Here is an 18,492-nt window from a genome sequence, read left to right as displayed (position 1 = left end):
AGTATTGTTAGTCAGCCTTTCTAAAGATTCGCCTGACCAATTAGCAAACACAGAGCCGTACTGCTCTTTAATCTCTCCTGGAGGCTTTTCAAGGTAAAGCAGAAGCGAGTAGAAATTCATTAGCGGCTGCAGTATAATGAAATAAACCAGTGACAAACCACACAGTATCATCATGACCATTGTCCAGTTCCTTGTTGTTATATAATGAATACTTCGATTTAAAAAGAAAGCCCAACACAGATATGGAATCAGTGAGCACAGTGTAGAAAATAACTGATACAACTTATGCCATAACATCTTTAAATCAGTGTAATTCACTTTGCCTTAATACAACTAACTAATATCCAAAGCAAACAGACGCCCGAGTATCACAACTCTATGAGTTGGCACCGTGCCAAGAAAACTGAACGGTACGTCAGAGCAGTAGAAAAGCCAAAAATCTTCAAATTTACCCCTTTCTCGTGCCCCACGTTGGGCGCCAATTTATCTGTTGAGGGTTAAGATTGTGGGGTGACAATAAAACCCTGGCAGATGTATTGCTAACCCCCTCTCCCCCCCTCCCCACACTTCCCCCTCCCTCTCCCCCCTTTTCACTAAGGAGAGGCGATTGGGAGGAAAAGAAGCACAGAGTGAAGAGAGTTGGAAAAAAATTAAAGATGTTTTACTAATGCTACTAATAAGAATAGAGAAAATAATACAAAATATACAAAACCAATCTTGAAAGTCTCAGCAACTGCAGAGCCGGCACCTGAAGTCCTGGACTGGACTCTGCAGCCAATAGGAGCTGGATTCAGTCTCTCAGCAGGCCTCAGTTCGCAGGGACGACTAGCAAGGTCCTCTCCTAATGTCACCATAAGCAGAAGGGAAAAGGGAAAAGCACATGAGATCCTCGTGATCTCCCACTTTTATATGAAGTATTCACATGAATGGGATGTTATACACAGTTGGTCAGTTTCTTGCTCACTTGCTTCTCGTCGCCCCTCTCATGAGATGTCCATCTGTGCTTATCAATAAGTTTGCATTCCATTGCTAGGTTTACCAAAACATGTGTCTGGTTCTCCAGGAAAATGCAGTTAATATGAAGCTTTAGCTGACAGGCAAATTCACTGAAAGAGAAATTTTTTTTTTAGCAAAACCAGAACAGTGACGAAGGGGAAAGTGGCAACTTCCTGGTTTGTCCCAAGCACTACAGTTCTTTTGCTTCTCGCCGTCGTAGGCGTCACCAGCGCTGAGGGTTTGTGACCGCGCCAGCGGCAGGACACGCCGACCGGACCGCCCTGGAGCTCAGCAGGAGGTGGGTGTCGCGGACGGACTCGGCGTTTGCCCCGCGGCGCCGTGTGCCGGCGTGGCTTAGCGAGCGCGTGCTTTCTCGTGCTCCTGCAGGCGCTGAAGAGGAACCCGGCGACGCGGGAAGACGGCCGTTGGCGCACGTGGCGTTTTCCTCTGCCGAAGATGGGTTCGGTCCCTCGGCCCTCTGAAAGCTAAGTGGAGGCGCGAGGGCTGGGAAGGGGCCGGGAATGGCAGGGCCGGGGGGTTTAGCTCTGCTAAGGGCAAGGGCCGTCCAGGAACCGCGCCCTTGGCGCGGGTCAAGGGCCCGGGGACCTTTACCGTGCGATGCCAGCGTGTGCCGGGCAGGGCAGCTCCAGCCTGCGTCTGCGTTGTGGTGTAGTTCGGGAAGCCTGCCTTGCGCCTGTCAGCCGATCCTATTTTAGCTCGCGGGAAAGGGATTGGGGAACCACCTGGTGGGAATGCGAGTAGAGCAGCCCTGGCGGAATCTGATGAGCAGAGGCCATTGTATAAATTGGACAAGGAAGGAAAGGCTGCGGGCAAAGCGCGGTACTGCACCCGGCCGCCCCAACGCGGTGCCGCGGCGCGCATCGGTGCTGCCGCCCTGTGGCGAAACTCGGGTACTGCAGCGCACGGCAAGGGGGGGGGCAGAGACGCCGATCGAGCCGCGGGGGTTCGCGGTCGGGTCTGTGCGTGCCGGTGTCCGTCCCCCCCGACGGGGGTCAGGTCCCCATTGGTGTGCAAACGACACCCCTCCCTCGATGGCTCCTTAGGAGGGTTAATCCCAGTCCTCGTTCTTTTGGCAGCGGCGGGTCTGTGACCTCGCGGGAAGCCCAGGCTGCTGCACAGAGCTCGTCGGGAGCGGGAGCCGCGGAGGCGGGGGGCCTCGACGAGCCAGAGCTGCGGCAGACGGAGGGGGCGCGCGCGCTGCCCGGGGGACGCGTCCGGCGGAGCCGAAGTGACCTGCGGCGGCAACGAGCGGGAGCCGCTCGGAGCTGGAGCGGCCGTTGGCCGCGCCTTCCCTGGGGAGGTGAGCGCGGGGAGCCCGGCCTCTCTCTCCCTCGGGGATTAAACCCGCGCCCGTCCGCGCCCTTCCCGGGGGCGGCGGCGAGGCGGGGTCCCCCGGCTCTCCCGGGGCGGCCCCGCTGCCGGGGGGCGCGGGCGAGGCGGCGGCAGCGCCTCCTCGGTGCCGGGGGGCGGAGGGGAGAGAGACCTGCCGGCCGGAGCCGCGCGGCCCCTCGGGCAGGGCGCTCCCGGTCTCTGGGCCGCAGGCCGGGGGCGGCAGACGGGTTCAGGTGCTCTGGCCTGCTTTTTAGCCAGCGTGGCCTTCTCCGCGCCGTGAAGAAAATCCCGCGCGGTCGATTCCGCTCGCCGCTCGGGAGATGCCGCGTCTCTGGGGCCGTGGACTGGGGAAGAACGTTTGCGAGTTGGAGGGCGCTACAAGATATTCCGCGGGGAAGCCGGAGAAGAGGCAAATTGGCTGCCAGCGGAGTTGCGTTCCTTCGGTTTAGGACGTTCAGCTTGTCCTTCCAGAGAAGGAGCAGTCGTGGGTAGGGCCGAGAGAGGCTTTTAGGCGCGTGATCGGAATTGGAGCCAAATGGCACTCGACGTTGCCGCCGTGGGTCTTGGCTTTCAGTGGTTTCCCCGCGGCTGCCTGGTGTTTGGGAGCTCGGAGCGGGCATTTTTTTTCCCCCAAGGAGAGGCTGTGCTTGAAACAGAACTTGCTTGAAGAAGACAGACGAGGCGGGTGAGGATGCAGAGCGGGCCAATCAGATCGCTCGGGAGGGCTGGAGGGGCGGAGCGCCGATAGGCGGGGAGCATGGCAATTGATGTGCGTAGGCAGCCAATGAGGTTGCCGGGGGGGCGGGCGTTGCGGTGTCCGTACTGCGCATGCCCAACTTGCGCAGTCCTCAGTCAGGTCCGACGCTGAGGCGGGCACCTGGGGGCGGAGCGCGGGAAGGAGCATCCAATAGGAGGACGGCGCGGCGGGGTGGAAAGCAGCCAATCAGAGCGCGCCGTCTCAATCCCCTTTGAACAGCTGCCTCCCTGGCAAACGCGTCCGTGGGGTCCCGGGGCGGGTAGCGGGAGTTAACGGGGAAACGGGGGTCGGGGCGAGGGAGGGGAGGCTGTGGAGCGCTCATTTTGGCCTCTCCGTCCCTTTTGCCTCTCTCTCCCTCTCTCTGTGTCACCTTGTCTTGCTCCCTGTCCCTGTCTTTCTGTGATAAGCTGATCTGCTCTTTGCCCTTCTTTTTTTTTGTGGAATCACAGGCTCCTTCTGCTTGGAAAAGACACGTGCAATTTTAAATTTGGGTTTGAATTCTAGGCTTTTTTTTCCCCATTAGCCTGGGGATGCAGAGCGGGCCAATCAGATGGCGCGGGAGGGCTGGAGGAGCGGAGCGCTGGTTGGCTGCCTAGGCACGTCAGTTACCATTCTGTCTGCCTATCAGATTGCCAGAGGGGCGGGCGTCGAGGGTTGGGTACTGCGCATGCCCTAAAGCTCGAGCGCTGATAGGCGGAGAGATGCTGATTGGCGTGCCGCCCGCAGCCAATGATGTTGCCGAAGAGGCGGGCGTTGCGGTGTCCCTACTGCGCATGCCCCACTGGCGAGCGCTGATAGGCGGCGAGAGAGGTGATTGACGTGTCGCAGGGAGCCAACCGGGATGCGGCAAGGGGCGGGAGCTGCGGTCTCCCTAGTGCGCATGCCCAAACCGCGAGCGCTGATAGGTCCGCGGTGTCTCGGGGCCGGGGCCGGGGTGGGGGGGACCGGGAGCGAACGGGAACGGGGGTCGGGGCGGCTGCGGAGCGCTCGCTGCGGCCGGCGCCCGGGCATCGGGAGGCGGGCGGCTCAGGGCCGCCCTTCGTGAGGTTTCTCGGAGGCGGCAGAAGGGCGGAGGGGAAGGAGGCGACAGCCGGGGACCTCCCGCCGCGGGCGTCTCCGGGGCGCGGCGGCTGTCGGTGCCCGCGGAGCCCGGCGGGACGGCGGGGGAGCGCGAGGGGAACGGAGCGGCGAAAGAGGCGGCAGGTGAGTGCGGCAGCGGCGAGGGTGACCGTGCCGTTGGAACGGGGGGAGCGGGAGGGGCCGGCGCGGCACGGCGCGGAGGCGTTCGGTTCCGGTTCCCCCCCCCCCCAGCCCTTACGGCCGCGCTGGCGAAGCTGCTGGGAGGCGTGCGGTCCGGAGCCGCGTCTCCCTCCGGCGCAGCGCCCGTGCCCGGTGCGGCAGCCCCTCCGGGAGCGGCGCAGCCCCCGTCGGTCGCGGGGACGGTTACAAGCAGAGCTAAGGCGCGGTTGCGGGCGGGCTGGGTGGCGTGGCGAGCGGGGCGCCGCTTCGGCGGGAGCTCGGGGCGAGCCCCGGCGGGTTCCGTGTCCTGCGGGCGCGGCTCTCGCGCCGCGGCTCTCTCTGTGCGCTTTTTTGTTTGGTCGCGTTTGTTTTTTGGGTTTTTTTTGGCGGGATTCCCGCGAAACGCGGCACGAGCGCTCGCCCGGGGCTGCCGCGGCGGGTCTCAGTGGCGCCGTCCTGTGGGCAAAGCGCGGTACTGCACCCGGCCGCCCCAACGCGGTGCCGCGGCGCGCCTCGGTGCTGCCGCCCTGTGGCGAAACTCGGGTACTGCAGCGCACGGCAAGGGGGGGGGCAGAGACGCCGATCGAGCCGCGGGGGTTCGCGGTCGGGTCTGTGCGTGCCGGTGTCCGTCCCCCCGACGGGGGTCAGGTCCCCATTGGTGTGCAAACGACATCCCTCCCTCGGTGCCTCCTTAAACGTTTAATGACGTAAATATTGCTCCTGCTAACGTTGTCGGCGCGGCTTCTTTCCTCAGTGGATCCGTCTGGCAGTCGGTGGCCCGCGGTTGCTCGGCAACAGCAGAAGCGGATTGAAGGGACCGGCCGCTGGAGGATGCCGAAGCCTCCCGGGTCAGCGATGGGAGCAGCTTTGCGTAAAGCGAGGGGTACGTGAAGCCGGGCGTGCGGTGCCGACCGCCCAGCAGGTAAGGGAAGCTAAAGCTTTACCTCCAGGGACTTCTGCCCAGAAAGCTGAAGCAATTGCTCTCGCGTGAGCTGTAGAGTTACGCAAAGAGAAGAAGATTAGTAGCTGCACTGATTCTAAGCAGGTTTCTTGAAGGGTGCGGGCCCTTGAAGCCGTTTGAAAAGAATAAAGTGTATTAACGGCACAAGGGAGGCAGATTAAACGTGATGCTCCGGTTGCTGGAAGCTGTGCTGTTGCTAGGAGAGTTGCCGTCACGCGTTGCAACGGGCCTTAGAAGGGAAACGCTGCTCAGGAAACTGGCAATAAATTGGCAGGCGCCGCTGTAAAACCAGCCACCGAGAGGACAGAGACCGGTACGGAAGCCGCGTCTCTGAGCCCAGGTGGCCGTGTCCTCCAGCCAACGTCAGGGAACTGTAACAAAGAGGATAAGCAATTAATAGGAGATTAATAGCCCGATCAGAATTAGGGTCCAAAGGAGCCGTCACCGGCGACGGGAGAGCAGCGGCGCCTCGCGGCGCGAGGAGCTGACGCGCTCTGTCGAGATCGGACGAACAGGTAAGAGCGAATTTAGAAGCTCTGTGCGAACGAGGCAATGGGAAACGTGCCTAGAAAACTGTCTTGATAGTGCACACGGGGTACAGACAAGAGCAGCCGGACGAGGGGAACGTACCAGGACAACGCTGGCAAAGGGAGTTCTCCGAGCTGCCTGGAAAAGGGGGGTGTCGATACCGGCCGGCACGAACGGCTCCCTTCTCGGGTCGGCCGGAAGCGGTGCCGTGCCGGGGGGCGGCTGCCGGCCTGCGGGCCGGGGGCTGCGGCTGTTTGGGGCGCTGCCCCCGCTTTGTTTTCCTCGGGGAGCCCCCCCACGCTCGGGGGCTTGTGGGACGTGCACGTGCGAATGACACGGTGTTCCCAGCTGCTCTGTTCTCTGCCTTGTTTTTTCAGGTGCCTGTCCCTGTTTTCTGTTCCCGCTTTTGAAGAGAAGCTGCCGAGTCAGCGTACGCTGCGGTGAAGTTCTACAAGATGCAGCCCTCAGGAACCGGTTGACGTGAGGGAAATGCTTTCTGACCGCCTGCGCGGTGAGGGGACGTTTTTCACCTTTTAGCTCCTTCTGCACGACAAGAGGGAGACGGAAGGTTAAGTAACACGTTGTTTAGGAGCTGAGAGCTTGGTTTGCATTTAACTAATAATTAAGAGACGTGTTGTCAGCGAGAAACTAAACGATTACAACTAACCTCATCAAATGAAGTAAAGACAGGCCAGCCAGGCGTGGTGGTGGAGTTGCTCTCTATGTGAGAGAGCAGCTACAGTGTACTAAATTCTGCCCAGGAGCGGATGAGGAGCGAGTTGAGAGTGTATGGGTCAGGATCAAGGGGCAGGCTGGCAGGGGTGACACTGCTGTGGGCGTCTGTTACAGGCCACCAGATCAGGCTGAGGAAGCTGATGAGGCCTTCTATGGGCAGCTGAGAGCGGCCTCACGGTCACAGGCCCTGGTTGTTGTGGGGGATTTTAAGTTCCCTGGTGTTTGCTGGAAGGACCGTTCAGCCAGCCAGCCACAGTCCAGGAGGTTCCTGCCGTGCATCGGTGAGAACCGCCTCATGCAGGTGGTGGAGGAGCCGACTGGGAGAGGTGCACTGCTGGATCTCATCCTCGCTAGCAAGGAGGGTCTGGTCGAAGCAGGAAAGGTTGAGGGCTGCCTGGGCTGCAGTGACCACGAGAAGGTGGAGTTCAGCATCTTGTGTGGCAGGAACAGAACAGCAAGTAGAATTGCAGCCCTGGACTTTAGCAGGGGTAACTTTGGCCTTTTCAAGCAATTGCTGGGGGAAATCCCACGGGCAAGACTGCTTGAAGGAAAAGGGGCCCGAGATAGCTGGGTTGCATTCAGAGATTGCTTCTTCCACGCTCAGGATCAGAGCATCCCCACACGAAGGGAGTCAAGGAAGGGAGCCAGGAGGCCTGCGTGGTTGAACAGGGACCTGTTGGGTATGCTCAAGCAGAAGAGGAGAGTTTGCAGGTCATGGAGGCAGGGGCTGGCCACTTGGTAGGAATATAAGGCTGCTGTTAGAGGATGCAGGAAGGCAGCTAGGATAGCCAAGGCCCCCTAGAATTACAGCTGGCGAGAGGGGTCAAGGACAGCAAAAAGAACTTTTTCAAATACATAGCAGATAAAACTAACACCAGAGGCAATGTAGGCCCACTGATGAACGGGGTGGGTGCCCTGGTGGCAGAAGATACAGAGGAGGCAGAATTCCTGAATGCCTTCTTTGTCTCTGTCTACTCTGCCGGAGGCCGTCCTGGGGAGCCCTGTACCCCTGAGACCCCGGATGAAGCCAGGTCAGTGGAGGAGTTTGCTTTAGTCGATGAGGACTGGGTTAGGGAGCAATTAAATAGTCTGGACATCCATAAATCCACGGGTCCGGACGGGATGCACCCGCGGGTGCTGAGGGAGCCGGCTGAAGTCACTGCTGGACCGCTCTCCGTCATCTTTGCCAAGTCTTGGGAAACGGGGGAGGTGCCCGAGGATTGGAGGAAAGCAAATGTCACTGCAGTCTTCAAAAAGGGCAAGAAGGAGGACCCGGGTAATTAGAGACCGGTCAGCCTCACCTCTGTCCCTGGGAAAGTAATGGAACAGCTTCGTCTAGACAATAGAGCAGTGAGGTGGGTTGCAAACTGGCTTAAGGAGAGAAGCCAGAGAGCGGTAGTCAATGGTGCGGAGTCCAGCTGGAGGCCAGTATCCAGTGCAGTGCCTCAGGGGACAGCGCTGGGGCCAATGTTATTCAGTATATTCATTAACGATTTGGACGAGGGAATAGAGTGCACTATCGGCAAGTTTGCTGATGACACCAAGCTGGGAGGGGTGGCTGACACGCCAGAAGGCTGTGCTGCCATCCAGAGACCTGGACAGGCTGGAGAGTTGGGCGGGGAATAACCTGATGAAATTTGACAAGGGCAAGTGTAGAGTCCTGCACCTGGGCAGGAACAACCCCAGGTTCCAGTATAGGTTGGGAAATTACGTATTAGAGAGCAGTGTAGGGGAAAGGGACCTGGGGGTCCTGGTGGACAACAGGATGACCATGAGCCAGCCCTGTGCCCTTGTGGCCAGGAAGGCCAATGGCATCCTGGGGTGTATTAGAAGGGGGGTGGCTAGTAGGTGGAGAGAGGTCCTCCTTCCCCTCTGCTCCGCCCTGGTGAGACCGCATCTGGAATATTGTGTCCAGTTGTGGGCCCCTCAGTTCCAGAAGGACAGGGAACTGCTGGAGAGGGTCCAGCGTAGGGCAACGAAGATGATTAAGGGAGTGGAGCATCTCCCTTATGAAGAAAGGCTGAGGGAGCTGGGGCTCTTTAGTTTGGAGAAGAGGAGACTAAGGGGGGACCTCATTAATGTTTATAAATATATAAAGGGTGAGTGCCATGAGGATGGAGCCAGGCTCTTCTCGGGGGCAAACAATGATAGGACAAAGGGTAATGGGAGCCGGAGGAGGGGATTGCTTTGGGGGCTTCATCAGGGGTCTGGGACATGCAGAGGCAGGGCGCCCAGCGGCTGTGTGCCCCCAATCCAGGGTGCCCCCATAGCCATGACCTGGGTGCCGACAGCTGCCTCTGGCCATTGATTTCTTCGTTATTTGCGTCCCCTTCGCTCTCCCGCCACGCTGCAGCGATGCTGGTGGGAGGGGGCGTTAAGAAACCCCCCCCACCCAGCACCCACCCCTGTGCTGCTGCTCCTTCTCTCTAGATTTATATATATTAAATATATATTTTTAAAAAATGAGGGGAGAAAAGACCATCTAGAGGCTCTCAAGGGCCAGTGCCCTCCCCAGCAGTGTGTGCCCCCCACCCTAGAAATAATACCTAGAAAATTGTTCCAGTGCGATTCTCAGGGGAGCCCCCGCTCCCAACACCCTGGCCCGGGACCCCCCTGACCCCCCCACCTCCGCCAACCCAGTCTGGTCTCTGGCTGTCCATGGTGGCCGTGGCTTTCTGGGGGGCAGGGGGTGGTGGAGGCCGTGGGCGGTGGGTGAGGAGGGGGCAGCCAGGCGGGCTGGGGGTTGTGGGTGAGGAAGCCCAGTAGGGACTGAAGCTCCTGGGGGCACAGGCCATGGAGGTGATGGGGCTGATGCTGCTCTGTGGCTCTCGGGGGTTCGCAGCTTGGAGAACGTGGCCAGAGCGTCGGGGAAGTTGGGCGGCGTGGCCGGTGTGTTGCTGGGGGTGCACATCTGCGGGGGTGTCAGATCGGCCATGGATGGTTTTTGGAGTCCCAACCTGCCAACTCCCCATCACTGAAGATCTGGCTGCATCCCGCACCAGGGGATGCTCGAAGCCGAGCTCTGGTGGGTATTGGGGTACCCAGCGCTGCAGGGTCTGGGTGGCACCCCCAGAACGTGGGGGCTGCCTGGGGAGGATCTCCAGCCCAGGCAGGGCCAGCTCGGGCTGCGAAGGACAGTTTGGACCATCCAGGGTGCTTAGAGCGCTGGGGTGCAGCGGGTTTGGGGAGGGGACACTGCTCTGATGCCAGCTGCCCCGGGCAGGGATGAGGTGATGCAATGAGGACCAGCACGATGGGTGGGGAGAGTTTTGGGGTCCCTCAGGACCCTCTTCACCCGGCTCCCTGTCCCCTGCTCCACTTCGCACCCCATTAGGACACAGAAAGTCAGGCAGGGCCCCCGGGACACGAGGCGCTGGCCGGGCCCCTCGCGGTTCCCGGCACAGCCCCTGCTTTCTGAGCACTGAGCTGAATTTAGTGCCCTCCCCACCTCCCCCCCGGACAGACCCGGCCCTTTTTGAGGCCAGTCTTGCCAAAAACCCCAGGAGCTCACGATGAAAATGAGAAGTTAAATGATTCCTCACAACACCATTCAACACAAGAACCGAGAGGTTTTTGACACCTGCTTCCTTGTCGGTGTCCTACTGAGCACTAGCACAAAGCCAAGAGTGTTGCTCAGCAGCACCAACCGCGTCTGCCAGGAATTAATCTTCAACATGAACCAGGGGCAGCAGAAGGCAATCACCAGCACCACAGACAGCAAAGGAGAAGTCTGCAAGATCCCGTAAGGCTGGAATAGACTGTTGGCATCTGCTCTCCACGGCAAAACCGGAGGAGAGCGTAGAGGGAAAAGAAATGAAAGTCATTGACAGTGAAAAATGCGTGGCGAAACACAGGAGGTTCTGACACAAGAAGACCCTCCCAGGAGCAAGCCATGACTTCTGGAGCCAGCATCTCTGGCCCGGGATGAACGCTTGCCCATTGCCGTGTGGCCACTTGGGGTGCAAAACTGGGGTTTGAGAGGGGCTGTTGCCCCCCGGTGTCTTGCTCTGCCTGGAGATGTCTGTGCAGAGGTCCCTGGACAGGACGCCTCTTCCTCAGTCAGCGCTGGCAAAAACCATCTGGGGACACGCTCCGTCCCCTGGAACTCTTCCTTGTGTGACTCGCAGCTCACGTGTGACAGCGCTGCTCCAAACTTGGCCATCTCCAAGGACCGGCTTTCTTTGGGATGTGGGGTTCACTCTCAGAGGAATCATGGCAGCCCTGCTTTCTGTGTTGGGGTCTCCCTTTCAGCGATGGAGCAGCTTCAGTTCGCAGTGCAAAAGGATCTTGCAATGGCTGTGTAGCTAGCAGCAGCGTTTCTGAAGCATCAGAGGAGATGTCAGAGCCATGAGGCTGAGGGACGGGACTCCCAGCACAAGATTGCCCGTGTTTCAAAAGGGAGGCAGCCGTGCCAGCTGGAGAACCTCTCTCGCAGCTCCATCCCCAGCAAAGAGCTGTCTCTAGAGCAGTTTGTGCTGCTTACGGGCAAGATCAGCCTTTGCATTTGAACCACCTTCTTGCAGAGGTGACAGGAAACATCCTCTGGTTTATGTCGTTCCAGCTGCAAAGGCCAGAGCAGTGTTCTTGAGGGAGCAAGCGATGAGCACATTTCCTGGTCAGCAGCCGCTGGCTCATGCCAACGGTCAAGAGAGGCAGAAGAAATCCCTTCAGAACAGCTCCCTCTCAAAAGACACCCTTCTGCTTGATGAACCGCAGGGAAAGGCGTCCTAAACCAGGCACTTTGACCTTGTTTTCAGCCCAGGTTCCCAGTGCTGGTGCACTCGTGAGCCAGTCGCTGCCCATCTGCCACCAAGGGGAATCGCCTCCGAGGCCAACTGTGCCGTGGGGAAAGGAAAGGGTGAGACGTCGGGAGAGTTTCATTTAGTGCACAACACGGATAAAGCCATTCTCTCTGCAATTAAAACTGAGGGTATTTAATTGAGTGAAATGAGATTTCATTCCCCATGACCTGTCTGATTGTACTTTGAATCTGGGCACGGGCTGCAGTGACCTGCCACAGCATTTGAGGTGTCACCAGCTGCATTGTAGGTGGTAAAGTGGGAAAGGCAGGAGGGAGCCTCAGCATCTCCCATCCCGTGGGTGACTTCATCACAAAGGACCAGGGCGGCGCCCGCTGGCTCCTGGGGCGGCTGTTGCCAGGCAACAGAGACACTATATTGTCCCCTGTCACCTGTGCCCCTCGCCCATTTGGTCACTGGCCGTGGTGGGATCACTTGCCGTGGTGGGATCACTGTGGTGGTGGACTCATTTTGGCAGTTGGATCGCTTTCGTGGTGGGATCGCTATTGGTGGTTGCACCACTTTTGGTGGTAGGATCGCTACTGGTGGTTGAACCACTTCTGGTGGTTGAACTGCTGTTGGTGGTTTTATCACTTTCGGAACTTGGATCTGTTTGGCGACTGGATCACTTTCATCACTCGGATTGCTTTTGGCACTTGGATCTGTTCGGTGACTGGATCACTTTCTGTGGCAAGAAGGAGGAGGAGAAAGGCTGCTGGCTGCCCATCCCTCCAACATCATCTCCGGACAGAAGAGCTCCCGTCTTCCCACATCCAGTTCAGTGTTTTCGGGCAGAGCAGCAGCGATGGCCACACGTGGACTGCTGGAGATGCTGAACGCCGCCATGGGGACACCCCATTTGGGGGTTGTCGACTTGGTGGCACTGCACAAATTGCTTGAGGCCATCATCGGGCAGCTGGGCCAGCAGGAGCTGTCTGTCCTGGAGCCAGGGCAGAGCCTGACCCCCGGCCTGGCAAAGGATCAGGACAGCAAGGCCCAGCCTGGCCAGGAGAAGGAGGAGGATGGAGCCCTGGGCACAGGGCAGCACCTCTGGAAACCAAAGCAGCAGCTGGATGAGAAGGACACGCTGGATGGGACCGGGAGCAACTCCAAGGTCTCCTCCGTGGCCAAGGAGGCCATGCCAAAAACAACGGAAGAGGAGAAGAGAGATGTCCCCAAGGTAGATGCTCTTGCTGGTCCCTGGGTGCTCCCCCACGAGACGCCCCCTCCTCCGGGCTCCGCGCTGCCGTCGTGCCGCCCTCAGCCCAAGGGCTGGGTTAAGCCCGAGCTCCCGCAGCAGAGCACAGCGGGGCCCAGGTCCCCAGGGACCCTCCCCTGGGCTCACCCCCCACCCGCTCTCCCAGAAAAGGGCTTCGCTCCAGGACCTGTGGGAGGAGATCAGCAAGTTTAAGGAGGCGCAGTCCAGCCTGGAACAGGACGTGCGGGAGATGAAGGAGGCCATGCAGGAGGCGCATTCTGGCCTGGAACAGGACATCCAGGAGGTGAAGGAGGCGCATGTCGGCCTGGCAGAGGACATGCATGCCCTGCAGGAGGCGCATTCCGGCCTGGCGGAGGACATCCAGGAGATCCAGGAGACGCTTGGCCTGGTGAGCATCCCCTGGTGCCCCGGGAGGGAGCTGGGCCCTCGTCCCTCCCCGCTCCTGCTGCCCTGTCACACTGTGCCCCTGCCCCACGGCCATCGGTGTCACCAGCGTGAAGGGCAGCAGGAGGGAAGATGGGAAGGGTGTCCCAGGAGTTGCTAAGGCACTTTTGAACTAGAGAGCCCTCAAAACAGAACCGTGGGAGGGGCAGGAGGGGAGATAAAGTTCTGCCCATGCAATTCAGCCGCGGCCCCCAGGCACAGCCCTGCCCAGCGTCCCTCTGCCTCGTGCCCCAGTTCACTCGGGGATACTCTTTAAATCCCGCTCCCACATCTGAGCGGGTGTCCCTCTCCTCGCCCAGCTCCAGGGGAAGCCCCGGGACGCTGCCGGGCTGCGCAGGGACAGGAGGCGGCTGCGTCCCCCGCTCCCTCGGGGACACCAGCCCTCCTGCCTCGGGGCACAGCCTGTGGGCTGGGGTGCTGGGCAGTGATGCTGGGGGTTCCATCCCTGGGGATCCCATCCCTCTGGTTCCATGGCCGGGCTGACCCCGTGATCACTTTGCATTTGGGCTCTCGTTTTCAACACGAGTCTGGCCATGCAAGATGGTGGTTTGGGGACGGGGACTGGGGACATGGCGGGGGGTTCTGGGGTCTGTCCTCTAGGCTGCCCAGCTGCCAGTAAACCTGCTGCCTTTTGCCTCTTCTTCCCAGGAGGGTGGTGGGGGCCAGTCTGCCCCCGCTGAGCCCACCCAGGTGGCCATGGACAGCCAGGCCAGGAGGAGCTCAGCACTGGAGCCAAAGGGACGTGGGACACAGCCTGGGATGGAGACCAGCAAGGGGACTGCAGGGTCTGGCTCCCCAGGGATGCAAACAGGGATACAGGGGCAACCAGCGACCCCTGTGAAGTTGTCAGGCGCTCCCTCCATTCACAAGAGGTCTATTGGTGCCAACGCCACCACCCCGGGGATGCAGCCAGGATCCCCGGGCACCCAGGCCAGCACCTCCCTGGGGACACAACCAGGGGCCCCTGATGCCCAGGCCAGCACCGCGGGGATGCAGGCAGGATCCCCTGGGACCCACACCACCACCCCTGGGGTGCAGCCTGGGTCCTCCAGCTCCAAAGCCACCATCCCAGGGGATGCCCAAGAGCCGGCCAAGCCCTGGGGCTCCACCAGCACCTCAAGCTACGAGTCGGAGATGCGGGAGGTGCTGTCACAGGTTGGGCAGCTCGGCCAGCTCTGCGCTGGTCTGAAGGAACAGGTGGAGCAGCTTAAATCTACAAAAGCAGAAAGCACAGATCTTGAGGACGTGCGCCGGCTCTTCCCAAAGGGAGGTGAGAGCACGGGGGGGCTGGCGGGGTTGTTTGGTGTGGGGACACCCTGGGTCAGGGGCTCGTCATGCTCAGAGCCTGGCCCCACGGGTGAGACCCCCTCACCGACAGCACATCCCCTTGCACCATGTCCCTCTAGGCCGGCAGAGCATCACCAGCATCCTGGCCGACCTCAGGTGCCAGGTGTCCTTCCTGCAGGACATGGCCAGGGCCCTCCACGGGGAGAAGGAGAAGGTGAGCCGGCAGCAGTCCCCGAGGGGCTGTGGGGACAGCAGTTTGGGCAGGGAGGGGGCAGCTGAAGGCTCCCCGTGCCAGAATGACACAGGGGGCTGTGCCCTCACCCCCCCCACTGCCGTTCCCAGATCAGCAAGGTGGAGGATGCTCCCAGAAAGACGAGGGGGTCTGGAGCCGGTAGGAAAGCAGACGGCAGTGGCCAGATGACCCAACAGCCACGGTAAAAGGATGGGAGAGGGTTTCCTACCTGCAGGGCTGTGAGGGAGCCTGGGGTCTGGGAACATCCCAGTTTGGGGGCCGAGGGACACCCCCACGAAGGCTAAGCCTGCCCCTGCCCCTGTCTCGCTGTCCAGGCCCAAGGGACAGAAGGTCAAGGCAGAGCGCAAGGAGCTGGGGAAGCAGCAGGAGCCAACCCAGGCCGAGCTGGAGCAGTTTGCGGCCAAGTACGTGAATAAGTTGGTGATGGAGGCAGCGCAGCAGCTGCAGGCAGAGGTGAGGCCCGGGGGCAGCGCTCCCAGCCCCCGCTGGCTCGGGGGGGGTCCTGGCGGGGTCCCGGCCACGTCCCCTGGCTGGACGGGGCCATGGAGCCTCCACGGCACCTGGGCTTGTGGGCGGCATCCAGCCCGGCTCAGAGCTGATTCCTCCTCCCCTGCCAGCAGGTGGACGAGCCGAGGACGACGGCGCAGAGCGGGGGACACGAACACGCAGGGTGCCACTTCTGCAGCCCGGACACCAGGGTGCTGCTGGGGAAACTCCTCCAGCGCTGCGAGAAGCTCGAGGAGCAGGTGGAGTCCCTGGTCCAGAAGGCGGGCGGCAAGGTGGAGAGTCATCCGAAGTGGAGGAGACAGGTAAGGAGATGTGGTGTAGGGGGCTTGAGCTGCCAGGACCCCTCAGACATTTCAACATGGGGGAGCCCCTCGCTGCCCCCCTAATTGGCTTGTGAGAGTCAGCAGCACGGAAGGGAACTAAAGCCTTGGAGCAAATGTCCTGCTTGCACTGAGGGCCTGTGGCCACCAGCCAAAATACCCTGGGTCTGTCCCCGAGGGGCAGCCACCCCCTTGCTCAGCACCGCCTTGTCCTCTTAGTCCCTGCAGCAGGACGAGCAACTCAAGTGCCTCCAGGCCAGCATCATGCAGCTACAAAAGGACTATGAGAAGTTGAGCTCGGCCCTTGCAAACCTCCAGCAGGATCGTCAGCAGAAGCAGAATGACATCAAGGTGGGTGGCTGTAACCCGCAGGAGAGCCCAGGCTGGGACCCCAAGGGGTCTGTCCCCCTGCCACCCTGCTCGCAGCCCTGCACAGCTTCCCCATGCCTTTCCTGGAGGTTTCTGATGGGGTGGGGAGGCAGGGGGTGCTCGGCTGGCCGGGGGGCAGCTCCGACCCTGCCGTGGCATCACGGGCTGCTGTCTGCCTTGGAAGGCTCTGTCCCAGGCCCTGGGGAGGCTGGAGAAGAAGCAAGCAGACAAGGAGGAGATGCTGGTGCTGGGAATCGATGAGGTACGGGCTCGAGGGGCCCTGGTGCCAGCCAAGGGTGTCCCAGGCAGGGTGACAAACACCCCTTGTCCCTTGGGTGCTGGCTGGCAGAACCAGCCAGGGGGAGGGAGGATTTCCAGCCCGGCTGCGGGTCCCTTGCCAGGTCCCTCTGTGGCCCCGAGTCCCTTCGGCTGGTGGGACCAACGCCACGGGGGTGATGGGGTGAACAGGACCACGTAGCCACTTCTCCCTCTCCCGTTGTCCCTGCATCCTGTCCCCACCGCTCTCCTGCCTTTCCCCGTTGCTAGAAAGCAGACAAAGCCTCCCTGGCTGACAAAGTCAGTCGCAGCCAGCTTGAGGCGTGCGAGGAGCGGCTGACCAAGATGATGGAGGAGGTGACGAGCCAGGTGACGGGCCAGGAGAAGGGCTGGCACCAGTTCCAGCGAGAGCTGCAGAGACAGATGGACTGCAAGGTGAGGGCTCGTCCCCTCCACGCAGAACTGGCACCTTGGGGCCTGGCAGCCTAAGGCAGCATCCTTGCGAGGGTCCCCCCTCCCGGCTGTGCCCCAGGGGACCGCCATGTCCCATCCTGGGGTAGCTGGCTGAGGGTGTCACCCGTCCACAGCTGGACCGCCGGGAGCTGGGGGCGTTCCGGCAGCAGCAGGAGGAGCGGTGGAAGAGCCTCAGCGGGCAGCTCCAGGAGAAGGCGCTGCAGGCAGAGCGTGACGATGCCGCTGGGATTAGGAAGTGAGTGCGATGGGGACAGTGGTGGCTTTGGCAGTGCTGGCCCTGTTCCTGCTGGCTGTCCCGGCTCGTGCCGGTGTGGTACCTGGCGTGGGAGCCATGTGGGCAGCGCCCCTGGGGATGCTGAGCAAGTGGCTGTGCCTTGTGCTCCTGCCAGCTGCAGCTTCCCAGCGATAGAGGCGGCACAATGAGGGGGCACGTGCGGGAGGAGCCCTCCTGAACCAGTCTTGGGGGGTGGGTGCAGAGGCGTTTTGTGGCAGGTGTGCAGGTGGGGCTGTGCCCCCCAGGAGCTCCCCAGCCCTTTTCTCCCCCCTCCAGGCAGCTGCTGCCCGGTTTCCATTGCCTGTCCTGCGACCGGCTCCTCAACATGCTGGCACCTGGACCGTGAGTAACTGCCCCCTGAACATGGAGCACCCCCCGACCCCTCCTGGCGTCGAGTGACACACGGGGTGCCACCTGCCGGGCACTGAGCACCCCCATGTCCTGTCCCACAGGGAGCGGACGGGCGAGTGTAGATACCCCACTGTTCCGCGGAGCTGCGGAGGCCAACACACCGTCACGCCCCCGCGTTTCCAGCCCAAACCGCCCAGCACCCCACGGCCATCCAAACCCAGTGCCCGCAGCCCCAACAAGGTAGGGATGACAGAGGTGGGGAGGGGGATCTGAGCCTGTGGGGGGATCCATCTGTGCCTCAGTTTCCCCGGGGAGAGCTGGCTGGGGGAGGGTTGCTGGGGGATGCGGAACGGGGCCCCGTGTTTGGGTCACACGCTCTCCCCTTCCCAGAAGGACGCGATGCAGCTGTCGGGCCAGGACGGCACTGATGGGAACCAGCAGGACGAGCAGCTCTCCATGATGGGGGGCTCTCAGCTGCCCACAATGCCAAGGGCCACCCCAGACACCCCGACCTCCAGGAACCGGCCAAGTATGGCCCTGTCAGGGCACCGGGGGGCAGAGGACACCCCGCTGTCTGGGGGGACGGGTCTGTGCCCACAGCTGGGCGGGGTGGGAGGGGGGTCTGGGGTCTGGGCTGGGCTGTGGGGGCAGCACTGGCTGCTGGGGCAGCCGGTCCTCGTGGTGGAGCTGGAGGGAGCTGGGGGCACATGGGGGGTGGTGCTGGGCAGTGTGGGACAACAGCCTGTGTGCTTCAGGGTGGGGGCAGGACCCTGTTGGTGGGTGTCTGTGGCTGACCCTGCCCCTCGCCCCCAGGCACCCGCTCCTCGCTGAGATCAGCCGTGCTGCAGCACCTACCAGTCTCGTCTCCCAGACGCTTCACCCTGGCACCGCAGCTGCTGCCGCCCATCCCGCCCCCCCGCCGTGAACCAACCCCCTGACAGCCGGGCAGGACGGGGTCCCGGCCCCGGTCCCACCGCCCCGGGCACTGAGCAGGCAGCGGCTGCAATAAATGGCGATGGGAAACCAAGCACCGGTGTGGTCTGAGAGGAGTCCCTGGGGCAGGATGGCAGAAAGCCCCGCTGTGTTTGCTTTTTCAGGAGAAAAATAAGTGCTAAAAAGGCGCTTTGGGGGTGCCCAGGTGGATCCAGTTGGTATCCAGGCCCCCCCAGAAGGAGCACGGGGAGCAAACCAGTGGGCACCAGGGCAGAGCCAGCAGAGGCCCATCCTGCCCCCGGGTGGGGCTGATGTGTCCATGGGCTTCAGAAACACCCCTGGGACTAACTGGGGGGACGGGGTGAGGGGGGAACCAGGGGGCTGTGCAAGAAGCCGGGCTGGCTGTCGGCAGCCGGA

At 61.4% G+C, this 18,492-nt stretch overlaps 1 protein-coding gene across 7 annotated transcripts; it reads left to right on the top strand.

Moving 5' to 3' along the window:
* The first annotated feature begins 6,272 nt into the window (after window positions 1-6,272).
* On the top strand, window positions 6,273-18,169 carry LOC135579296 (uncharacterized). 7 transcript variants are annotated; one of them, XM_065060030.1, is made up of 16 exons: window positions 6,273-6,402; window positions 9,412-12,548; window positions 12,733-12,975; window positions 13,680-14,301; window positions 14,438-14,532; window positions 14,661-14,752; window positions 14,886-15,024; window positions 15,189-15,380; window positions 15,618-15,749; window positions 15,952-16,029; window positions 16,314-16,478; window positions 16,631-16,752; window positions 17,068-17,133; window positions 17,244-17,382; window positions 17,533-17,671; window positions 17,956-18,169. In XM_065060030.1, the coding sequence occupies exons 2-16, from the start codon at window positions 12,174-12,176 to the stop codon at window positions 18,078-18,080; spliced, it is 2,724 nt and encodes a 907-aa protein (XP_064916102.1). In that variant the 5' UTR covers window positions 6,273-6,402; window positions 9,412-12,173; the 3' UTR covers window positions 18,081-18,169. The 7 variants fall into 7 exon arrangements, with proteins under 7 accessions (XP_064916102.1, XP_064916103.1, XP_064916104.1 ...); XM_065060031.1 differs by lacking the exon at window positions 6,273-6,402 and having other exon boundaries at window positions 6,677-9,594; window positions 10,033-12,548; XM_065060032.1 differs by lacking the exon at window positions 6,273-6,402 and having other exon boundaries at window positions 6,677-12,548; window positions 15,192-15,380.
* Window positions 18,170-18,492: the final 323 nt, after the last annotated feature.

The sequence above is a fragment of the Columba livia genome, chromosome 4 (assembly GCF_036013475.1).
Source record: "Columba livia isolate bColLiv1 breed racing homer chromosome 4, bColLiv1.pat.W.v2, whole genome shotgun sequence".
In the NCBI taxonomy this organism is placed as follows: Eukaryota; Metazoa; Chordata; class Aves; order Columbiformes; family Columbidae; genus Columba; species Columba livia.
The sequence above is the reverse complement of the archived record's forward strand: the minus strand, read 5'-3'. Positions and strand labels throughout refer to the sequence as shown.

Excerpts from the sequence above, each read along its gene's own strand:
- LOC135579296 (XM_065060030.1), top strand. The coding sequence starts at position 12,174 with ATGGCCACACGTGGACTGCTGGAGATGCTGAACGCCGCCATGGGGACA. Across the intron at positions 12,549-12,732 it reads AGAAGAGAGATGTCCCCAAG|AAAAGGGCTTCGCTCCAGGA; the intron begins GTAGATGCTCTT and ends CCGCTCTCCCAG. Across the intron at positions 15,025-15,188 it reads CGCAGCAGCTGCAGGCAGAG|CAGGTGGACGAGCCGAGGAC; the intron begins GTGAGGCCCGGG and ends CTCCCCTGCCAG.